Source organism: Phaseolus vulgaris, chromosome 1 (genome assembly GCF_000499845.2).
Source record: "Phaseolus vulgaris cultivar G19833 chromosome 1, P. vulgaris v2.0, whole genome shotgun sequence".
NCBI lineage: Eukaryota > Viridiplantae > Streptophyta > Magnoliopsida > Fabales > Fabaceae > Phaseolus > Phaseolus vulgaris.
In genome coordinates this window covers 7,430,020-7,446,242 of record NC_023759.2, presented here as the reverse complement: position 1 = coordinate 7,446,242, position 16,223 = coordinate 7,430,020, and the positions used below count along the sequence as shown (strand labels likewise).

The 16,223-nt window shown below is 27.9% G+C and overlaps 1 protein-coding gene across 1 annotated transcript; it reads right to left on the bottom strand.

Annotated features, from left to right (window-relative positions):
* Positions 1 to 13,635: 13,635 nt before the first annotated feature.
* Positions 13,636 to 15,301, bottom strand: LOC137813433 (dof zinc finger protein DOF2.5-like). Its single transcript, XM_068615679.1, has 2 exons — positions 15,137 to 15,301; positions 13,636 to 14,702 (listed from the first exon to the last, which is right to left on the bottom strand). The coding sequence occupies exons 1-2, from the start codon at positions 15,158 to 15,160 to the stop codon at positions 13,917 to 13,919; spliced, it is 810 nt and encodes a 269-aa protein (XP_068471780.1). The 5' UTR covers positions 15,161 to 15,301; the 3' UTR covers positions 13,636 to 13,916.
* Positions 15,302 to 16,223: the final 922 nt, after the last annotated feature.

The following is a 16,223-nucleotide window of genomic DNA, read 5'->3' as shown; positions in this document are numbered from 1 at the left end:
TTGGATGGATGGAACATTGTGAGATTCTTATATTTATAGCCACATGCAGGTAAAGAGAAACCCCACCCCTATTTCTTTCCATATCTTTGGGTTGTTTTTGGGCTAACATTTGTTTTAAGTATTTAATGATAGTTTGATAATATAGCAAATCAAAATATACATTTAATTTACACTAATTTTAACTTAAGACAATTTATTGTTGTTTTACACATACCATTTTTTATTTTAGGCAATATTTAATTAGGTTAGATATATATAATTGTTGGATAATCATAAAAAATAACGATTTTATATACGCGGTTTAAATACTATCAAAGATCAGATTTATAAAACTAATCGTTGATTATTTATATCATATTTATTTAGTGTTGTCTTTAGAATATGTGAGCTAAAAAATAAACCTGTGGACTAAAAGTAATCACAAATATAAAATTGTCATACACCATGCTTATCGGGTCATAGATGTTTAAATCATTATTTTTTGACAATGACCTTGAACAAAAATAATAACCCACATTAATTAAATTGTGTCATAGAATAATAAAAATATGATTTTTAATTGTAGGTATTTTAAACTATTAAAGGTTATGGAATCTAGAGTTATATAAGGAGGATCCTAATATTAATTGTGTATTTTCTAATTAGTTGTTTCTCATGTGAATAACCTTTATGTTATTGGTTATGATTCTAGTATTTATTGATTGATTCTGATTCTTTCTCTCTTTAGCTACATAGAAACGTGTGTACAATGTGTACTGCTTGTATATGTTCAGAGTATTTGTTTGTTTTGATCTTAATGGAGAGATATTCATTCTCATATCCTTTGTCTCCCATTTTACTCTTTTATTCATTTCTGTTCTATTTCATAATATAAACCATATTTAATTAAAAAAAAGTATAATCTCAAATTCTAAATGTACAATACATTTTGCGTTTTTTTTTTTATATTCCCAAATCTAAATCACAAGTTTTTACTGGTTTATAAATCAAAATTCAAACCAGCCATTCATTTTAAAATCGAAATCTAAATTAATAATAATAATAATAACAACAATAATCATAATATCACAAAAAAAATTGTTTATTATAATTTTTTATATGTTTAGGGTTTATTTATGAAACTTTTATTCAAATGCAATTGCCCTAATTAAATAATTGTAACATAAATGTAAATGACAACACTTAAAAAAAGCTATAATCCTAAAACTGTTAACTATAATTATATCTTAAACAATAATTTTTAAAACGTTTCTTATTGTATAGTCCACATAATTATCTAAAATCATGATTTTTGGTAGTGTTAATTATTTAACTTGAGATATTTGAGAACAATAAGCATTTAACTTATTTGTTTTTATTTCTAAAAGAATAAATTAACACGTTTTTTTTTATAATCATGTTCTTAATATAAAAACAAGTGCAAAATAGTATTTTTTAAGTTTATTAGTTAGATCAAATTACATTATTTTTACAATCCAACATTGATAGAGTAATGTAAAAAGTGATTAATTTTTATGTAGATTCAAGTTGTGACATAAAACAACCCTTTTACATGTTCAAGGTGCTTAATTGATGGAAAAAAATTAAAGTATAATGGTTTGCTTTGGAGAGAAAATTATTGTTTGCAATTTATTAAAAACAAATTATACCACAAATAATCATTAAATTAGAATGTAAAATTTATATCGAAAGTAAATTTTATTTTCTTATATTTAAAATAATTTTTTATTATTACACAAATGTTTATAAAAGAAAAACAGAAACCAATTCAATAAAAAAAATATCATAAGTACAAATATATCAATAAATATAAATTATAGATCCATATATTATATTATATATATATATATATATCAACGGATATTCAACAAGTGAAGTATTTACTTATGTTTTTCAAAAATTCATATTAAGTATGTCCACCAAAGATTAATTTATGAAACAAACAAATACTTATATTTATAAGCAAACCAATAAATAATGGATCAATATAAATTCATTATAACCCAAATATAGTAATTCAAGATATACATTTAATTTACACTAATTTTTACTTTAGACAAAATTTATTGTTGTTTTACACATACCATTTTTTACTTTAGGCAATATTTAATTAGGTTAGATATATATAATTGTTGGCTAATCATAAAAAAACAACGATTTTATAAACGTGTTTTAAAGACTATCAATAATCACATTTATAAAACCAATCGTTGATTATTTATATCATATTTATTTAGTGTTCTCTTTAGAATATATGAGCTAAACAATAAAACGGTGGACTAAAAGTGCATAAATGTATAAATGTCATAGATCATGCTTATCGAGTCATAGATGTTTAAATCATTTTTTTTGTGACAATGACCTCTAACAAAAAGAATAACCCACATTAAAAAAAATTGTGTCCTAGAATAATAAAAATGTGATTTTTAATTGTAGGTATTTTAAACCATATTTAATTAAAGTTACCTTTAATATAAACAACGACTATTCAAATGTTGTTACTATAACCCATGCTTATTAAATTGTGAATATTTTAAAGTATGTTTAATTAATCCATTGATAAAATTAAAAAAATTAAAAAAAAGGTATGTTGTCAAATTCTAAATGTACAATACATTTTACGTTATTTTTTATGTTTTCAAATTTAAATTACAAGTTTTTCACTGGTTTATAAATCAAAATTCAAACCAGACATTATTTTAAAATCAAAATATTCAATTTTATCGCATTACTAGTTTTTTATTTCAGTTTTTATGTTCATAGAAAAGTTTGGATAGCAATTAAAGAAGGTCGGGCAATCATGTGAATTACTTTCTAATATCAAAATTACCGAGTCATTAAATTTTTTGAGTCTGATATCTCTTAACATTATTAATATTGGACTGTTTATTCCTATTGTATAGTTGGGTCTTGCAGCAACTTAAATGCGTCCTAAATGAATAATATTATATCCATCCTTTATATTTTGATCTAAAAGAGATTGTTTTAAAACATTTAAAATCTTATTATTTTTTGTTCCTGGGTAGTTGTATTTGACTATATGTATTTCATCTTGATTTGGATACCAAAATTTATAAAAAACTTTCATGTTAGACATCATTATGCTACTTGACATCTCAGCTAGGCTGACAGCTCAAGTAACAACAATCATTTGTCATCACATGAACAAATATTATTGAAGAAAAGAAAAAGAAAGAAAATACAAAAATATAGGAAGATTAAACCAAAATCCATATGTTAACAAAAACGATACATAGGTAGACTATACCTATTAATAAAGAATTCTAAAAACAAACTAGATGGAAGCCTATTATACCAATGAAAGGATTATCTATGAATAAATCATAAATTAACCAACTTATCAGCACACGCATCCCCTTCACGAAAAATATGAGTAACCCTAAACCTGATTTTTCCACAGTAATTAAGACAAGTATTCCATCGATTACGAAGCATCAAAGGAACATTTGTCCTAGTAGTAAACACAACACCAACCAAGGGAGAGTCACATTCCAACAAGAAATTAGTAGTCCCAACTTTGAGTTTCCTCCCAAGCATATATAACTCCATAAAATTCAGCAATCAAAGCTGTCTAAATGTCAAGAAACATAGAGAAAACTCCAATAAAATTCCCCATACCCCCACGGAAAATACCTCCACAAGTGGCAAGACCTGGATAGCCCTAGCAGCCCCATCAGTGCAGACCAAAATTTATGTTGTTTATATACTTCACATTTTTTAACTATCGATACTAACCAATTATGTAATGAATTTTCTATTTCTGCTATTTGCAAATTTATTTCATTTTTATTTTCTTGATTAGAAGATGAAGCTTCTTGTTGCGGAGTTCTTATTACAACCTGTTTATCTTTATTTTTTAATCCTAAATCATTTAAGGACCTAAGAAAATTTGGTATTCTACTTCTTTCTCTAGTTTCCATGTCACGGAACCCCCTATGAGATTTATGGAAGAGCGCTCCCAAACTACTGATAAGTCTCTTGCCTAGACATTAATTAGTACCTTAGCTACCATGAAATTTTTTATAGTTCTCATACTATGCATGAGCATGTCATTGAGATGACAAATATTGCAACAAGATTTAAATATCTTGGAATGACAATGGATAAAGTTTTTCTTGTGCAGTTCATCTTGAACTCAATATTGTCTAAGTATGGTTCTTTTCAAATGAACTATAATACCATGAAAGGTAAATGGAATGTGAAAGAATTGTGTAGTATGTTAGTTCATGAAGAGATCAGGCTTAAGAATCAAGTAAACCACTTCATTCATTATGTGAATAATTAGGGAGTTGGAAAGAAAGTTCGTAAGCAACAGGGAAAGGCTAAATGATCATTAAAGAGTAATGAATCCTCTACTAAAATCTAGAAGAAAAATGACAAATGTCATTTATGTGGGAAATTTGGACCTTTCCAGAAGAACTGCCATAAATGTAAAGCTTGGTTCGGAAAGAAATGTGGGCATAATGCTTATGTATGTTTTGAATCAAATTTAATTAATGTTCCACATAAAACTTGGTGGATTGATTTTGGATGTACAACTCATGTTTTTAATATGATGCAATGATTCCTTTCAACCTGCATGAGAAGTTTGTCTTCATGGGGTAATAGAGTGAAAGTTCCAGTAGAAGCTGTTAGGAGTTATCGTTTAATCCTTGACACTAGATTTTATTTAGACTTGTTTGATATTTAATATGTACCTAGTATTTCTAGGAATTTAATTTCTTTGTCCAAACTTGATGTTGTTGGATACTCTTTTAACTTTAAGAATGATTGTTTCAATTTGTATAAGCATACTTGTATGGCTAGATTTGGTACACTTTATGATGGTTTATATAAATTAAATCTTGATAATTTATATGATGAAACTCTTATGACCTTGCATCATAATTTTGGCATTAAATGTAGTTTAGTGAATAAGTGTTCTGCTTACTTATGGCATAAGCGTTTGGGACACATTTCCAGAGAAAGGATGCAAAGATCGGTAAAGAATGAAATGCTTCTGAATTTAGACTTTACTGATCTAAATGTATGTGTGAATTGTATTAAAGGCAAACAAACAAAAAACACACACAAAGAAAGGAGCCACAAGAAGCACTCAACTTCTTGAAATTGTACACACAGATATATGTGGACCTTTTTATGTAAATTCCTTCAATAAAGAAAGGTATTTTATCACCTTTATTGATGATTTTTCATGTTGTGGTTATGTATATTTACTACATGAGAAATCTCAAGTAGTGAATGTCTTGGAAATTTATATAAATGAAGTGGAAAGACAATTAGATAGAAAGGTGAAAATTGTTAGGTCAGATAGAGTTGGTGAATATTATGGAAAGTATGATGAAAGTGGAGAACACCCTGGTCCATTTGCTAAGTTCCTTGAGAAATGAAGTATTTGTACTTAATACACAATGCCAAGTACACCACAACAAAATGGTGTGTCAGAAAGGTGTGAGCATGTTGAGTAATTCATTTTACTTGTATCACTGTGGATGTATGCTTTAAAAACTATCATGTATTTGTTGAACAAGGCAGTTCAAAATACACCTTTTGAATTGTGGACAGGCAGGAAACCCAGTTTGAGACACCTGCATGTTTGGGATTGTCAAGCCAAAATTATAATATATAATATGCAAGGAAAGAAATTGGATGCAAGAACAATCAATGGATATTTCATTGCTTATTCAGCAAAGTCAAAAAGGTATATATTTTATTGTCCTTCCCATAGTACAAGAATTGTTGAAACTGGAAATGCTCGGTGCATTCTGAATGGTGAAACGAGCAGGAGTGAAACTTCACGAAATGTGGAGATTAAGAAAATTAGAGTACAAGTTCCTTTTACTAGCACCTTTACTTCAATAATTGGTGTTTAGGGTTTAGGATGTAAATGAGTCTTTAAGACTAAACATGGCTTTTATGACAATATTGAACGTTACAAGGCTCGACTTGTTGCCAAAGGTTTTATTCAAAAGGATGACATTGACCATAAGGAAACATTTTCACCTATTTCTAAGATTCCTTTAGAATTATCATGACATTAGTAGTTCATTATGATCTTGAGTTGCATCAGATAAATGTTAAAATTGCCATTTTGAACAGGAATTTAGAAGATAATGTTTATATGGACCAACCAGTGGGGTTCATTGAAGAAGGAAAGGAACACATGATCTGTGAACTTAAAAAATCATTATATGGACTTAAACAAGGTTCAAGAAAATGGTATCCTAAGTTCAATGATACTATTATGTCCTTTGGATTTAAGGAATACATTATTGATCAGTGTATTAATAAGTGTCATATTTCAGTAATATTTCATATTAAATTACAGACACTTATGAATATTTATTGATAAAATACCTATAATTTAACCCCTAATTTATGAATTTAAACCTTTTTACATATTTTATGATTATAATATGAATAAGAACGATTTATTCTCAAATTTGTGTTAATTTCAGGATTCTAGGGAGAAATGAAGATGAAAAGGCTAAAGGAGAATATACAAGATAAAAAAGGTAAAGTTGGAACGCTCCAAACTCACCTAAGCCGGAAGCCTTCCAAAGGAACTCGCCCAAACAAGTTCAATCTTGCTTAGGCGAGACACTCTAGAAAGTTGGACCTCGTCTAACTCGCCCAAGCTAGCCCAATCATGCCCAGGTGAGAAGTCACTTAGCCCAAACCCAATTAGCTTAAATATGAAGCGTGAGGCACAACCTTAGACACGTGGGGAGAATAGAAGGTGATAGAAAATCTTAGAGGAGGTAGTCGTCAAGGAGAAACATCCTAAATTCTTCTTTTCTTGATTTCCATGATTGTAATGGCTAACATGAATGACTAATTCTACACTTTGGGATTGGGAGTAATATGCTCAAACTCTTATGTATTGAGGTGATATTTAAATATAATATTTTGTTCTTGATTGATGATTGATATTCTTATTTTATTCATAAGGCTTGTTTACCATAATTTGATCCTTAGATTTGACTGAAAAGTACTTCTAAGTTTCTGATCTAAATGATCATGCTTAACATATTTGAATGTTAGGAATAAATTTCAAATGTTAATTGCTATCAACATCTAATCATAGGGATAAAGAGATTTTATAAATATGTGAGGAATCCATATTTAGGAGACTATCTTAATAATTTTATATGCGAGAAATCGGTATAAATGAATTTTATATGGGCATCAATATCAATCAAAGGATAAAATATTGTTATGCTTTTCAAAATAAAAAAGAGTGAGAAGGATGAACCCCAATCCCAATTTTCCCAATTGAATCAACTTCTTTTTTACTTTACTTTATTTACATTATTGCAATCATAAACAACAAACATCCTACAAACTTTTACTTATTGTTTTCTATTTAGTGAATCTTATACTTGATAATTCAATTGTTCCTCATGGGTTTGATATACGTTCTTAGGGACAAATTATTACTTCTGACATAGTATACTTGTCGTAAAATAGACATCATGTATATATCTGAAGATTAGTGGAAGTTTATATTTTTTAATCTCTATATTGATGATATCTTGTTTGCAACTAATGATCTTGGTCTATTAAGTGAGACTAAGAAGTTTATCTCTAACAACTTTGAAATGAAAGATATGGGTAAGGCATACTGTGTGATAAGAATAGAAATATTTCGTGATAGATCACAACAATTGATTGGTTTGTCTCAAAAAACATGTATTAATAAATTTTTAGAGAGATTCAGAATGGATAAATGTTCAACATCTCCCATTCCAAAGAATGATTTGGATTGGAAACAAATGGAGAATATCCCTTATGCATTTGTTGCTGGGAGTTTGATGTATGCTCAAACATGATAAGGTTAAATATTGGTTTTGCAGTTGGTATGCTTTGTAAATCCCTGAGTAATCCATGATTAGATTATTGGAAAGCTGCAAATAAAGTTTTAAGATACTTATAGGAGATATGATCATCTTGAGGTGATTGGACATACAAATTTAGATTTTGCTGGTTATATGGATACAATAAAGTTTACATTTGGTTATGTGTATCTTTTAGTCAGATGAGTGATTTCATTGAAAAGTGTGAAGCAGTCATTCGTCACTGCATCTACTATGGAGGTTGAATTTGTTCCATGATTTGAGGCCACAATTCAGGCTAATTGGTTGTAGAATTTTATCTTATGACTTGGAGTAGTTAACAGTATTGTCAAACCGCTAAGAATTTATTGTGATAATTCTGCAACTGTTTTCTTTTTTAACAACGACAAGTATTCCAAAGGTGTTAAGCATATGGAATTGAAATACTTTGTCGTTAAGGAGGAAGTTTAGAAACATAGAATGTCCATAGCAAATATTAGCTCCGATCTTATGATTGTTGACCCTTTAACAAAAGGGTTATCGCCCAGAACATTTACTGACCATGATGTCTACTAGTGTATATTGTTATTAATGGTTATTTGATATTGTGAGTTCATTTATATGCATGCAACTTATGATGTGGAAAAAATTAGTTATTATTGATGAAAATGACATTATCTTAGAACTCATTATGGACTTCTCATTGTAAAGACATATTAAGGAGGAAAAATGATACAATGGTTCATGAAAGGAAATGTGTTGACTAAATGACTTGTAACCGTCGTGACTCTTATTATGTAAGACCTTTAATGCACATTATGATTTATGTAATTATTAAATCATGAAATATTATAGTCCCACACAAGTCAAGTGGGAGAATGTTAAAAAAATTATGTAACATTCTAAGGTGACTCATGTGAAATAGATTTTGGATCTGAATGTTATTTAATAATATAAAAGGGCCTATTGATTAATCTTGAATGTTATATTATATATATATATATATATATATATATATATATTATGAAACCTCATGAGAACCTAATCTAATAGAGATTAGTAAACATAAAGGAAATATGGTTTTATCTCTACAAATGTGATTGTCTCACGGTTGATCATCAAAAAGAGGTGTGACAAAAAAACAATTGTAAGATATAAATTGAAAAAATATGATTGAAAAACTATTTAGATAGAAACTTTCCTAAAAGGTAAGTGTTTATTTTATTATAAGAAAATATATGGTATGTGAGAATCATCCTATTTAAGATTTTTATGATATGCATAACTCTAAAGTAGTTTAGTTTTAAAATTAGTTTTAGAAAACAATTCAATTTCAAATTATTTTTACATAGATTAGATTTATTTGTAAGTTTAACATGGTATAGTCATTAGAAGTTTAAGTGAGTTAAATTCTTTATAGTTAACTCGTTAGACCCCTCACTTATGTACCAAACCAATGGGTCAATATTTTACAGCTATTAATATTATAATCAGCACATAAGATTGATTTGCAGATGTAGAAGGATGTGTAAAGTTAAGGATGTTATTCCTGCACGGTCACCAAGAAAGAATGTTTGTGGGACCCTTCTCAAAGACCAATACGATAATATGCTTGACTAACGATGGGAAATAAAATAAAAAGATAGGGACACCATAAAGGATTTGACCACCATTCAAACTCACCGAAAGCTGATTTTGAATTTAATAATAAAAATATTAATAACAGTATTATTCAAGAGAAATTCGTATAAATATCTCTTGGTATAAAAGGAGAAACTTTTTTCTTGCGACAAGAAAATAAAGTTCAAAAGATAAAGAAATAACCATGTCGAGAAATTTTTGAGGAATAAGGATTTTGGGTTCTGGAAACTCAATATGGTATACAAAGGTTGTGATAAAGAAAAAATGGTTGTTGAGGAGCTCAAGTGCATCAATGGTGATTCACATCAACAACGATAAGAAGAACGCGAGCAACAATTTCAAACTTGGAAATTCACTGTTCAACATTGAAAATGGAGAAAATCTCATCAAGAAAGCACAAAAAATATGAAAAACAACATAAAAAATAATAAGGAGTACACATTTCAAGGAATGAGAGCAGTGACAACAATGAGAGGTCGTAGAGAAGACAACAATGGGAACAACAGAGAAGAAAGATCGAAGATGAAAAGGCTTAGAGTTGGAAATAAAAAAGCATATAGATGACAGTTATGACCTAATAATCATAGTCTATATGATAGATACAAGTATAAGTGACGGTTACCTAAAAAACCGTAGTCTATAGTGGTCATTATAGGCGAAAGTTGTCCACCAAACCGTAGTTTATATGCTTTGTTTTCACATAGACGACAGTTATAACTAGAATCGTAGTCTATATGTTAATTTTTTTTCAAAATTTCCACCGCGTTTTTGTAGACGACGCTTACGCTTAAATCGATGTCTATACACGTCGTAAAACCCTCTTTTTGCACTAGTGATTGTTATTTGCGCAAAACTCGCTTCAATCGGTTAAACAATTACGATATTTATAACTAACATAAATTATACTCTTAAACATGTCACCTTATACAAGGTGTTAAATGGCAGGTGCTATGACGATTCATATTAGACTGTCATATTATACTTCTTGGAGATCAGATTTATGGCGGTATGCAGATCTGCCACACGTGTATATAGCGGTGTTTATAAATGAAATTATATAATAAAATAATCACCCCCACATACACTATTTTTTTAGTGCATCCAATACATGGTCCTTTGTTCCACACTCAAGAGTGCATGGAATGCTAAATGACCAATTTCATCAAATTCTTCTCAATGTCACAACTACTACAATATTCACAAACACAACAAGATCTACCACCTGAACCCACATTCCTATGTACAACTAATTATTATCAACCACAAGATAAACTTTACTGACATTCATTTGCACTTGAAAGATTCAATACACTTGCACCACAACCTATTATGGACGACTGTAGACACTCATTTGCGTCCAATTTAGTTTATTTATCTCTAACTTTGTTGCAACGAATCTTTGAACACCACCTTCTAACAATGCTTGCATGCAATATATCCCTCCAACACACTTCAATAATTAAGTCACTCTCTTCCAAATGGCTACACAACCCCCACAATTTCAATCTAATGATCAACTACAAATGCAACAACAACAATCACCCCAACACAATCCACCATGTAACCAATATCATCATCACCATTACGAAGATTAACATCTTCTCATATCATTAAATTTGTTTTGTTCAAAATTCTACCTTGAAGTACAAGTTTTCATTCCAATATTTCAATTCTTCAAAATTTATTCTAAATCAAATTTCAAGTTTAAAAAAATCATATTAATTTTACTCACACCTAATTACATTAACATTATATTTATAAAAAAAATTCATAAAAATTTAATAACTGAACTTTTCATGTTAACTCCTTTTAAATTTCCTAATACATTTTCTTTGATAAGTTTAACATAATTATATAATCAATAATAATGATAATGATAATATTGTTCTAAAATTTGAAATAACACATTTAATTCTCAGTTATATTACAAAAACAAAAACAAAATCACTCTTAAATTACTTTTTATTTTTTTCCTTCTCTCCGATGAATTAAAATTTAATCTTATTTTTTTATTATTTATTTTAAATTTGATTTCTATTTCTACAAAAAAAAAATTATCTTGAATCTACGAATACAAATTTCACTCTACATTTTAACTCATTTTATATTCCTTATTGTGTTTTTTAAAATCCTTTCAAAATTTAATGTTACAAATAATAATAAGCATCCACACATTTTGAATTTCTCTTCTATCTTTCATTCAATTATTATACAAACTACTATTAAAAAAAATATTTTCATATTATTTTACAAAAATCAATACTACAGTATCAACATTTTTTCATCCTTAAACTATTTTTATTTTTTTTTCCTTCTCACAAAGCAATTACATTTTAATCTAAACATTTTTAATTAATTATTTTGAATTTCTTGCGTACATAAATTTCTTTCTTCAATATAAATATAACTCCACTTTATATTTTCACTCATTATATATTGCATTTTTTTAAAAATTTCCAAAATTTTATTCCACCATAATAATAACAAACATCCAGAAAAATTTTAAAGTTTCTTCTATTTTTAAATTTTCTATAAATCTCATTTTTTTTCTCCTTACATAATGTTTTTAGTGTTTTTCTCCTTCTAAACCAATTAAAAGTTATTCTCCTAATTTAATTAATTAATAAATTATTTTATTTATTATTATTTTTCATTTCCCTCTCCCATTACTTAAGAAAAAAATGTTCCTATTGTAGTAGACATAGGACAACACTAAAAAAAATCATTAAATAAAAAATAATTTAAAAAAAAACTAATTAAATGTTATATTAATTAAATTAGATATTATTTTATAGATTAAAAAAATTATTAATTTCTAAATTGATATATAGTTTATAAATTAGTATATAGTTAGTTACTAAAGTTTTTCTACCAAATTTTGATAACTAATTAAATATTAATTTAGAAATTATTTATGAATAATAATTTAATAAATAATAACTTTTTTAAATTTTAAAATAGTATATAATTTAGTGATGAGTCAATGTTATGGATACCGAATTTTCAGTACTTTTGGGGCAATTAAAGTCTCCGTAGTCCATTTTGGGGAATTGTTTTTAAAAAGTGTATTATTCATGGAAAAATTTCTTTACTAAATTAAGTTCTTTTAGCATATATATATGGTATGCAGTTAGTTACTAACCTGCGAATTAGTAGCATTAGTTGAAATCCAATAAAACTGACAGCTGACTATATTTCTGACTGAAGAATATCTGTTGGAGGCCGACATATATGACAACCAAGGAATAATAGCATTATTGTCGACAACTTGCTGCTAGAATTAAAGTGAGAGAAGATCCTGGTTAAAACCCCAAGAACAATACTTCTTGTCACATGGGAAAGACAACATTTAATAGGGGTTATTATCACTTAACCTATGAAAAGCAAAGGAAACTAACTATCATAGGTTTCCTACTCTCACTATTACTAAATTTAGACAAGTTAATATTAATCATGAATATAATTACTTTAATGTGAACATAAAATTCTGAATCTGTGTCACAAAACTCGGAATATGTTCATGAAATATCGAAGTAATTATTAATATATTCATCACTTTTTTGAGTTTATAAATGTAAGTATTTTTCACTCATTTATTTTCTTATACTTATTATTTAGATATTATTATGTTTTTACTTTCAACATTGAATAAAAAAAATTATAAAAAAGAAATTAATTTTTAGACATCAAAATAATTATATGCAATAGTAACTAAATTAGAGACTAACTTAGAAACTAAAAAATTTTTAGTTTCTAAATTAATTTTTATTATTGTTAAATAGTTTATAGATTGGTATCTAATTAGCTACCAAAGTTTTAAGTGTCAATTATTTAGTTTCTAATTTTGGTAGCAAAAAATCTTGATTGCTAATTAGATACAATTTAGAAACCATTTAACAATAATACAAACTAATTTAGAAACCAAAAATTTATTTAGTCTCTAAAATGGTATCTAGTTTAATCACTATAACAACTAATTATTTTTTATCTCTAAAATTATTTCTATTTATATATTTCATGATTTTCTTCTAGTGATTATTTTATACTTATTTATATTTTAATATTATTATATTTTTATTGTGACTTGAACGTTGGAAATTCATCTTCCATTCAGTTTTATTAATAAAGTTGGAGAATCTTCAAAAACAAAAATCAATTATTCTTAACAATTCGGATTCACCACTTTGAACCGAACAAAACAATATGCATACATACTTACACATTCCTGTGCTTGAGATCAAAGAGTAGAGAGTAGATAAAAACAAAAATCAAATAAAGATCAAAAGTGAAATGGATACTTAAGAACTAAAACTGAAGGCATGTACCCTATTTTGTTAGAAGTTCTTATCACTTCAAACAATGCTCATCAAATTAAGAACATAAAAGAAAATAATGAGCAAATCCTTGTTCTTTTCTTTTCTAATATCTACCATGATTCCAATACCCTGTTGAATCCCCTTGACTTCTATTTGGCCCAAACTCAGCACTCTTTGTCACCAGCTGTGACTTCAAATCCCCGACAGGAAACAAGATCCTTGTCCCTTCACCCTCTTGAATCCCTTGGAGACCATCATGATAACCATTTTCAAGCCCCTCTAAACTGAAGCTGAGCCCAGGTTTGAAGTCCAGCAAAGGAAACCCAGTTGAGTTATACATTGTTCTGGAATCTGAAACTGACATGGGTATGAAAGAGGTTAAGCCCTTTGATGAAGTGATCTCAGTCTTGAGAAGCTCCATTGCTGAAAAGTAAGAAGAAGTGAGATTTTGAAGGTTGTGCTGATGAGTGTTGTCTTCAGTGTTGTATGGAACCTCAATGAATTTAGATATGCTGGTGTGGTTCTCAACTGGAGGATATGCTAAGTTAAGATCTTGGGCTTGATGGATCTTAGGGTTTGAAGGAGAGTGAGGGAAATTGGGTTGTGTTGTGAGATCAGGAAATGAAGATGCAGAAGTTGGTGATCTCTTGCTCTTTCTTGAGTCTCCTCCCACTGGAACATTTCTCAAAGATCCTCCCTCAGTCCAATACCTTCTACAGCTCTTGCAAAAGTACCTTGGTTGAGAGAGGCTATAGTTGTTGTAATAGCAGAATTTAGTATTTGTTGAATTGCACCTTGGGCAGTTCAAAGCTTCATCTTTCTGTGGCCTTGCCCTTTTCTCCAAAATTGGAGGCTTTGAACCTTCCATAGCTTTACCTCCTCCAATGCCCTGAAATATATCAGAAAGTAAAAATAATAAAACAAAAGAGAGAGGAAAATTCCATAACTATTTGAGTCCAAAATCTTAAGGTAAAAAAGGAAAGAATGAGCAGGAGCAAGGAAACATAGATTCTTCAATACAAACAAATATATGTTAACTTTTCTGCAGGTCCTTTATTCCTTTATCAGACGGTGGAAAGAAAAAAAAGGAGAAAAGGAAAGGTGCAGTGATTTCATTTCCAGATGCTGAACTGAACTGAACATAGTCTCTTGCAAGCTGAATACTTATAGGAGAAAAGTAAAATTGCAGTTATAGTTTACAACATCAAGATCATTTATGAAATAGGAAACATGATATTTTCCATATTATGTTTAAAAATCACATCCCCAGAAGAAGTTTCATGATTATATGTGAAGAGAAAACAAAAGAAGGTTTTGTAATACCTGTGCCCACTGATCTAAGTCCATTGACTAAGGAGAAAGAAAGAGAAAAGGCAACAAGTCTTGATGAACACACGAAAACACCAACTTCAGAGAACGCTCATAAAAGCAAGCGTGAAAAGCATTGAGAATTGGATAATAGTAGTGGTTCTATATGAAGCTGAACACGCCTTTTAAACAATGTGTCAAAGCCTTTTAAACAATGTGTCAAAGCCTTTTAAACAATGTATCCAACACGTATACGACACTAATACAACTACGATGTTCATACGTATCTAATTTAAAAGACATTTTTTTTAATATTTAACAATTTTAAAATAATTTTTTTTAAATACAATTATTTTCCAAAAAATTATAAAATTTATTGTATAAATTTTTATTATAATTATAAAAATAAAGTTAAATTCTATATATAATCAAGAATATTTAAATTATATATATATATATATATATATATTATTAAGAATATTTTTATTTAATCTTCTATTATATCTTTATATATAATGTAAAATTTATTAAAATTATTAAATTTTTTTCAAATAAATTTTAACTAAAGTATCTTTTTTAATAATAGTGATAATATCTTTTATTATATAATTCATAATTTAGAAACTAAAATATATTAGGAAACCGCTGTTCAATCTTGCTTGTTACTTTCCATCAACTATGGTCATGTTTAAATTTTATTTCTTTATCTCAGTAGGTTTTCCCTGTGACGCAAATAATTGTGAAAATAATTATAATTTAAGTTTAGATAAATTTTCTCTTCGTAAAACATATGGATTATTACAATGAAAACAAATTGGCGGATAAAAGTGAATTTTAAAAATATTTTGGATATTAATTAAAAGAAATAACATACAAACAATATTTTGTTCAAGAATCTAAACCAAAACTTTCTAATTTATTACATACTTACTTTGAAAAAAATATTATTATGTATGAAAACAAAAGTAGATAATATTTGGAGACTTAAAACTTATTTAAGTCTATCGTTCATTTTTTATATATAATAAAAAAAGAAAGTGTAATTTAATAATTTAATATACTGAGTGTAAAAAAGAAGGTAACTAGTATTTAAATAAATATT

Bases quoted from the DNA above. Each gene is read 5' to 3' on its own strand.
- LOC137813433 (XM_068615679.1), bottom strand. From the start codon at position 15,160: ATGGACTTAGATCAGTGGGCACAG. The intron at 14,703-15,136 runs GTATTACAAAAC...GATATATTTCAG, and splicing joins ACTTAGATCAGTGGGCACAG to GGCATTGGAGGAGGTAAAGC.